At 29.9% G+C, this 9,210-nt stretch overlaps 1 protein-coding gene and 1 long non-coding RNA gene across 3 annotated transcripts; both read left to right on the forward strand.

Annotated features, from left to right (window-relative positions):
- Positions 1-477: 477 nt before the first annotated feature.
- On the forward strand, positions 478-2,004 carry LOC123670232 (pyridine nucleotide-disulfide oxidoreductase domain-containing protein 1). The gene has a single exon (XM_045603741.1). The coding sequence runs from the start codon at positions 571-573 to the stop codon at positions 1,984-1,986; it is 1,416 nt and encodes a 471-aa protein (XP_045459697.1). The 5' UTR covers positions 478-570; the 3' UTR covers positions 1,987-2,004.
- Positions 2,005-4,919: 2,915 nt separating this feature from the next.
- Positions 4,920-7,054, forward strand: LOC123670236. 2 transcript variants are annotated; one of them, XR_006745885.1, is made up of 3 exons: positions 4,920-4,938; positions 5,232-5,417; positions 6,687-7,054. It is a non-coding gene; the product is annotated as an uncharacterized LOC123670236 (long non-coding RNA). The 2 variants fall into 2 exon arrangements; XR_006745884.1 differs by lacking the exon at positions 4,920-4,938 and having other exon boundaries at positions 4,949-5,417.
- Positions 7,055-9,210: the final 2,156 nt, after the last annotated feature.

Below are 9,210 nucleotides of genomic sequence, written 5' to 3' on the forward strand. Positions count from 1 at the left end.
TTTAATGCCAATTAGATCTAAAAGTTCAAAATTTTTGGAAAAATTATGCAAATAATCAATTTATTGAACCAAATTAGGTAAAGTAATATAATCTAACTAATGTAAACTTTATAACATGAAAGTGTGCATGAAAGTTAAGTAAAAAGACTGCAAAAATTCGTGCAAATCGGAATCGATATTAAAAATCGATTATGTTTCTGTCACCATTCGCTAATTTTATGCCCATAGAGTAGGTATTTTGTATATATAGGAAATATTCCTAATTCAGTAATTCGAGATGTCAATGTGAAAAACTAAAATTTTACTCATTATGTTATTAGCACAGAGTACTTTATTATATATAGGAAGGAAAGTTATTAGTAATTAATTAGGGTTTCTTGTAAGTGTTAGAGTAACATTTATTACAAACACAAGCTAATAAAATATAGTTTAGTTGATTGCTATTTTATTTTTTATTATTTATAACATAAATATACTATTATTAATAAAACGAAGTGTCTACTCTTAAGTAAGATATTTTTTAAACTATATTCTATTTATATCGAAAAATTCAATGTACTGATTGTAAAAATGACTACAATAAAAACAAGATATTTAGTTATTGGTGGTGGCATAGCCGGAGTTACTTGTGTGGAAACCTTAGCAATTTTGCACCCTGAAGAAAAACTTGTAATAATCACTGCTTCTTCACTAGTCAAAAATGTGAGCAATGTAAGCTTCTACGCCAAGACGGTAGTAAAGTTTGATGTTAGTGATACTGAAGCCAGCTCCTTGTTAAAAATACATCCAAATTTAAAAATTGTATATGACTCATTGAAGCACTTAGACACAAAAAATAAAATAGCAATTACCGAAGAGAATGTTTCAGTTGAGTATGACGTTGTATGCATATGTACTGGTGGGATACCAAGGTTAATTTCAGACTCAAATAAGTATAATAGAATACTTGGTATAAGAGACACCGACTCCGTAAAGGATTTCCAAGAAAAGCTTAAAGATGGACGTCGAATGGTCATAGTTGGTAATGGAGGTATTGCCTCAGAAATTGTTCATGCTACAAGAGGTATACAGAAAGTGTGGGTGATAAGAGATGATTACATATCTGCCACATTTGTTGATCCTGGAGCTGCTCAATTTTTTCAAGATTCATTTAAAAATAAATTGGATAAAAAGGAAAATACAATCTTAAGGAGGCATGTTTTTACTGAAGAGGATACAGTTGTTTCTATTAATAAAGATTTGAAGTCAGCTGCATTAGGGCCTGACTGGTATAAGAAATTAGAAAACGTAAGGAATGAAAGTGGAGAGCAGGAACTTGAAATTATTTATAAAGTTGAAATTGAATCAGTGGAAGAGGTTACTGACCAGGAATATACTTTAAATGTAAAATTAACAAATGGAAGAACAGTACAATGTGATTTTGTCATATCAGCTACTGGTGTGGAGCCTGCTGTAAATTTCTCTTGGGATGAAACACCGAAAAGAGGCCCAGATGGTGGTTTAGCTGTAAATGAATTTCAGGAAACTTCAATCAGAGATGTGTATGCCGCTGGAGATGTAGCTTGTGCTACCTGGGAATATTCTCCACATTGGTTTCAGCTAAGGTTGTGGACTCAAGCACGTCAGATGGCCGGAATGGCTGCTAAAGCTATGCATGCTAGAATTACAAATGAGGAAGTTTTACAAGATTTCTGTTTTGAACTATTTACTCATTGTACAACTCTTTTTGGATTTCGGGTTGTATTATTAGGCAAATACAATGGTCAAGGCTTAGGCAATGACTATGAAATCCTACTGAGGACTACTCCTGGGCAAGAATATATAAAATTTGTACTTCAGAATGAAAGGTTGCAGGGAGCAATATTGATTGGTGAAACTGATCTAGAAGAAATGTGTGAAAACTTAATTTTAGATCAAATTGATCTTTCTCCTTTTGGTGATGATATACTTAATCCGGACATTGATATAGATGATTATTTTGATTAAATTATCATGAGATAAAAATCTTTATTTATTGTCAAGCTATTGTGTTGATTTATTAATAATGTATAAAATACAATAAAAATGTTGTTTATCTTTTACTTTTCATATAATTCTCCAATAATATTATAAATGTAGAAGGTGAGAATGAATTTAAGTATCTGTGTTTATGTATGTTTGTTACTCTTCACGCAAAGAACTACTGGACCAATTATAATAAAACTTATCACGTAAATAGTTGGAGATTTAGAATAAATCATAGGCACATAATTTTTATCCCAACAATACCCCGGGTTCGGAAATTCGGAATTCACACGGGTGAAACCACGTGGCGCACCTAATAATAAATGTTTGACATACACAAATACACTGTCTATGCTTAAGGTAGCCACAACAACAGCTGACTGATACAATATTTCTAGTTTAATGAATATTAGCAATCCGACCCGGCTTCGCACGGTTGCAAAAAGTACCAGTGTTCCTCTACTGTATTATAATGAGTATTTACATTATCATTTCCCTGTGATGCTGTTTGACCTTATGTAGTGTAGTACATTAAGTAGATCATTTAAAGTACAATAGAAAAATTTCTTAAAGTATAAATAAATAAATTGTTATTTATTATAATAATTGTGTTTGCTGGCAAACGAAAAAAACCCATTTTAATTAAGTACATCGACAAGTAATACGACGTAGGTAGACGAAAAAATAGTCAAGTAAATAGGCATTATCAAAAATTAGTCCAAAAGTTGTAAGCAGATTTCGATGAAATTTAAATGTGACCACATAATAAACTTAAGCTTTCGATGAAATTAAAAATCATCAAATACGATACACCCAGTAAAAAGTTATGTGGATTTCGAGGGTTTCTCTCGATTTTTCTGGGATCCCATCATTGGATCCTAGTTTCCTTCTCATGGTACCTTAGGATATCTCCTTTCCAACAATTTTTATTTATCAAAATCAGTTCATAAACGACGAAGTTATCTCCGAACATACATTAATATAATTATATATATTCGATATCTCGGTCGAATTGAGTAACATCTTCCTTTTTTAAAGACGGTTAAAAATTACTAATAATTTAAGAAATAAAATGCTAAGCTGCTGAAAGGAGATATCCCTAGTCACCTTTTACGACATCCACGGGAAGAGATTTTTTTTTTTTTTTAATTTATTGAGAGCTGGATTCGAGTCCTTCGCTCTAAACTGTACAAATTTTTACTATTTTATTATGTATATAATTATAAACAAAAACTTCTACACTTCAGATTTTTTTTTTTTTCCTTATTATATCTTCTCTATTGTCGAACATATAAACTTGAATAATGGTTTGAAAAATCTTGGGTTGGCTAATATTTCTTCTGGGCGGCGGGGAGTATTTATTTTATTTTCTGAGCAAATTTTATCTATATCCGAAGCCAGGATTAATCTATGCAACTTCAATGACTCGCATTTAAAAATAATGTGGTTTATATCGGCGTATGGCTCACTGCATTTACTACATTTAGGATCTTGAATAATTTTTAATTTGAAAAGATGAGAGGGAATTAGACAATGTCCAAATCTCATTCTATTAATTATGGAGATAAATTTTCTTGATTCACAGCTGATGATGTTATACCAGGGCTTAGTATTGAAGTCTTTTTGAATTTTAGCGTACCATTGTCCTTTATTCTGTTTTGTTATGGTCCAATAATCTCTCCAAAGTATATTAATTCCGTCTTTGATGATTGGAAAGTAATCTGAGAAAGGTGTTTTAACAACATCTCTATGGTCCTCATCATATCCACATTTTGCAGCTTGATCAGCTTTTTCATTACCAGATATTCCTCTGTGGGAGGGTACCCAGGCTAGCTCAACGTAAACATTTCTCGCATTTAAATTGTACAGTAAATTTCTAATCTTAAATACTAAATAATTTGTTTTAAAGGTTAATTTACAACTGTCTATAGCTAATAAAGCGCTTTTGCTATCGCTAATAATAATAACATTTCTAACATTATTACTGGAATTTACATATAATAATGCCATATAAATTGCGTAACATTCTGCAGTAAAAATTGAACAATTGTTGTTTAGTAAAATACATTTTGTACATCCTAAATTACTGTCGAAATAAGCTGCTTTAACTTCTTGGGTGCTTTTGGATCCATCCGTATAAATTTTATAAAAATCTTTTTTATGATCTAATATTCTAAGCAGTTCTGTTTTACTATTGATATCGAGAATAATTGTAAATTTTTTTTCCCAAATGCTTTCAAATTTATATCCATAAACAGGCCATAGAGAGCTAGAATAGACAGATTTTGAGATATTTATCGTTAAATGTAAAATAGCTGACATTTGCGGAAGCATTGCAGAATTTATTGATTGAGCGTTAATAATATTTGTAGAAGACACTATACAACTCGATAATTCTTCTACTAACGTTAACTTCCTAACAGGTAAAGAAGAGTTTATTGCAAGCATTTTTAGACAAAATTTCTGAGCTAACATCAAGCGTCTTAATATTAGAGGAGGGATACCTGTTTCAATTTCCATTGAGTTAATTGGTGTAGATTTCATAGCTCCCGTAATTATTCTTAATGCCCTATTTTGAATAATATCTAGTTTTTTTAGCAGAGATGGTCTAGCATTTATATAGGCAATACAACTATAGTCAAAGTGGCTTCTTACTATGCTTTTATATAAAATACTTAGAATCTTTGCATCAGCACCCCAAAAAACTCCTGCTAAATATCTTAATATATTGATTCTTTTATAAGCTCTTTTACATATACAATCAATATGGCTATTAAACTTAAGTTTATTATCTATAATTACACCAAGGAATTTTTGTTCCTTTACAATAGGGATGTTTTCATTGTTATATGTAACTTGAACATTACAATTTGATTTTCCGAATAACATAACAGAACTTTTGGTAGAATTAATATTTAATTTAAGTTTATTATGGTAAAAAGTTTGTAATTGACTAAGACCTTGGTTTATACTACATTTGGCTATATTTATATTTTGATTAATAGAATACATGACTAAATCATCTGCATATTGTAGGATATTTACATTATTTTCTCTTACATTATTTTGGATCTGAGACGTGTAGAGATTGTATAAAATTGGTGATAAGATAGCACCTTGCATTAATCCTTTATGTGCATACTTAGGCCCATATATAATATTATTAAATTTAACATATACTGTGCGATTATAAAAAAAGTTGAATATCCATCTTAATAACTTTCCAGGTATTTTTAATTCACTCAAAACTCTGATCAATTGAAACAGGTTCACATTATCATATGCACCCTCAACATCCAGAAATACACATATTGCATTAGAGTGAGCAAAGATAGAATTTTTGATGTCAGCAATGAATGAAACGAAGCCTTCAACTGCACTTTTACCTTTTCTGAAACCTAGTTGATAATCAGGTAATAAAGAATTTGTTTCTACAAAATAATCCAACCTTACTTTAATCATGTGTTCAAATATTTTCCCTACGCAAGAAGTGAGAGAGATAGGACGATAAGAGTTATGATCTTGAATTGGTTTATTATTTTTTAAAATTGGAAGAATACATTGTGTTTTCCATGATTCAGGAACAATTTGAAAAGACCATAAAAGATTGTATATATTTAGAAGAACTAATTGTGCTACTTTATGTAACTTTTTAATCATTAAATATGGAAAATCATCCAAACCAGGTGTCGAATCTTTCCTTGACAGTAAAGCACTATTAAATTCATCCCAACTAAATTGTTTTAGAAGAAATTCATTATTTTCATCTTCTTTTGTTTTATCAAATAAATTATCTAAACAAGTATCATTTTCAACTCCAGTCTTTGTATATTTATCAAAAAAGTCTGGTATAAAACTATCATTTCTACTGTTAGAACCTATTTTTATGCGATTAAATCTTTTTATAAAATTCCATATATTGCTAATGGGAGTGTATCTATTAAACGAAGTGCATAAATTTTTCCAACTTTTCCTTTTTTCTTCTTTAATAATTCTCTTTTTCGTAGCTTCCATTTTTTTATAGTAAAGATAATTTTCCATATTTAAATTCCGTCGGTAATTACATAAAGCTGATTTACAATCATTTACAGCCTTTGCACAAATGTCGTTCCACCAAGGGGAAGGGGCTTTATTATCTCTCTTTTTTGTGTAATATTTCAATTTGGGAACACATTCCTCTTTTAAATTATTTAGGATATTACAAAATTTGTTGTAAGATCCTACAGGATCTTCATTGGTTATCTTAAAATTAATGAAATGACTTTCTGAGAGAAAATAGTATTTTTCCCAATTAGCCTTATTATACATATATTTATTTACATTTTTATTAAAGTCATAAGTATTTGGAGATGCAATTATATTAGTAAATGTAGGGTAATGATAGCTACCTAATGGATCCTCACCCACATACCAGTCGCATATGGGTGCTAACTCTGGACTAACTAAAGTAACATCAATGGCAGATATGTTGTCATTTGGCCTACGTACAGTAGTGGCACTACCAGTATTAAGAATACACAAATTTAGATCATCTATTAAATCATATAGATTTTTACCTCTAGTTTTAGTTAAAGTGCATCCAAATGCTACATGATGCGCATTGAAATCACCTGATATTATGTATGGTTTAGGGAGACTGGTTATAATATTTTTTAATTTAGAAATATTAATTTTATTTTTAGGTGGACAATATACACATAGAATAGTTAGAGGACCGACTTTTGTATCAACAGAAATAGCAATCGTTTGAACATCTTGGAAATTTGGGAGTTGAAAGTTGGACATATTTTATAGAACTTTTAATTAAAAAGGCTACACCACCATGTTCATTTTCAGCATTTTTAAAAATAAAATCATACCCAGGCATGTGAAAGTGTGACTGGGAACTTTTTAACCATGTTTCATTTAATAAACATATATCTATTTCATTATCGAATAAAAGTGTTTGTAACAAAGGTTTTTTATTATTAATACTTTGTATATTATGTTGTACTAGTTTTAAACTATCCATTATTCAGATAAGTTTTTAATAAAAATTTCCTTAATATGAGATGTGGTCTTAATTGATTCAGAATTTCCTAATGCTACTAATGTTTTTACTATCGAATTCATGACTTTTGTATTATTTACAATATCTGAGATATTAAAGTTATCTGTTTTTGTTGGTACATGAGCTAATTCTATATTTTTATTACTGTCAACTTTTCCTGTGTATTTCTGTATGCTACTCTTAGGAAGAGCTGGAAAGTTTACAAAATCTTTATTTATAGTAGCCATTGCATAAGATTGCCTATGTTTTAATATTCTAGCTGCTTTTATTGGACAATCTTTTGAAATAGCTAGATGATTTCCAGAGCAATTAGTACACTTTAACGTTTCAGAAATACAATCTTTATATGAATGATTTTCAGAGCATTTAGAACAAACCTGTTCACTACGACATATTTTAGCTGAGTGATTGAACTTTAGGCATTTAAAACATTGTAATACCGGAGGGATATAAGTATGTACTTTATATCTCCATCCGTCTAATAAAATATATTCAGGTAGAGAAGTACCTGAAAATGTTATTGATATGCTTGATAATGGGATTAAATTACCTTTTTCGCGTTTCATGAATCTACGTATTCCAACAACGTCTCTATCACAGCAAATTTTTTCAAATAATTCCTTGTTTCCTATTTCTTTCGGAATATATCTAATAACCCCTACCCTTTCCACAGAGGATGCAGGTATGTATGCTCTTAAATTATGCTCTAATAAGCATCGGGATTTCAAAAAGTCGTTCGCTAAAGCTGCCTGTTTGAAAGATATTTTAATTTTATTTGAATTAATCCTTGCTCTCTCATGAATAGGGTTGCCAACCATACTTTATAATAAAGTATTCTACTTTATTTTTGGTAAATATACTTTATACTTTTGCATACAAATAAAGTATATGAAAATACTTTATTTTCAATGTTTACTGTGATACGTGAAACAAAATACTCATTATGGGTACTTAACTATTTAACGGTACACATAAGGTAAAACGGATGATGGAAAGGATTTAAAATTACTGAACGAAATGTTAGATGTCAGATGTGGTGTTTTGAATGTGACAGGACAGGTGATAATCTGACATTTGTCACAGATGTCACTACCATGGAGCATAGACAAAAAATGCGGTTAAATTTGAACATTTTGAAATGATAATTATAAAAACTAAATTACAAGACAGATTAAATATTAAGATGCAGGATATATATTCCGAATGTATAAGACTTAAAGAGATCCAAAAAAATCACTAATGATGATAAAGAATTTTCAGTGAAAAGTACAGTTGAAAATGGCAATATATATTTAAAAATGCACCTGATAGCTTACCAAATATGAAAAAAAATTTTTACTTACTCTCTGTTCCCACTACTTAAGCTTTCACTGAAAGGGGTGTTTTTAGTAATGAATCTAAAGTAGCGAGAAGAGAGAAATATAGTGTCAATAAATTTAATTAGAAACGACTTTTTATTTATATAAATATAAATATTGATTGTTAAACGAGTTTAGAACATTTAAACATAACAAAAAATTGTTAGCATGTGCTAAAGGCAAACAAAAATACGTTTTTAAAGCAATAAAAACATAAAATTTGAAAAATACTTTTTTTTTCTTCCAAATACTTTATTTTTTCCTATCCAAACCATTTTATACGTTTTTGTTGTGACAAAAAGTTGGCAACCCTACTCATGAACCCCCTTGATATTTTTGAAATATTTGGAGAGGTTTAAAGGATTCATATTGCCAAGTTTAATTTCTCTATCTAAATGTTCTAAATAAAACACAAAGTCGCCATTTGAGCTGTTGTCTGGATATTGTCTTGTATATCCATTTTTAGTGTATGTCTTATACTTATCTATTGTTGGAGTTGTAATTCTTCTTTTTTTCCTGATATTGACTTCACTGATCGCTCCTCCTCATCTCCATCGCTTTCTCCTTGCATTTTTATTTATTTTTTAATATTAAATACTATTAAAATTAATTTTAATTATAGGACGATTTTAAAAAAGGCGCGTTTCTCTTCCCGCCAAAAAAGAGAATCCCCCACGGGAAGAGAGTAGAGACGGGGTGGCTATATTCTTTATTGCCGTAGCCACACAGCTTAAAAAAAGTGCGTGCGTACAAAGTATACATGTCAGAAGTGAAACTTTTAAGTTTGACAAACGTTTC

The sequence above is a fragment of the Melitaea cinxia genome, chromosome 4 (genome assembly GCF_905220565.1).
Source record: "Melitaea cinxia chromosome 4, ilMelCinx1.1, whole genome shotgun sequence".
NCBI lineage: Eukaryota > Metazoa > Arthropoda > Insecta > Lepidoptera > Nymphalidae > Melitaea > Melitaea cinxia.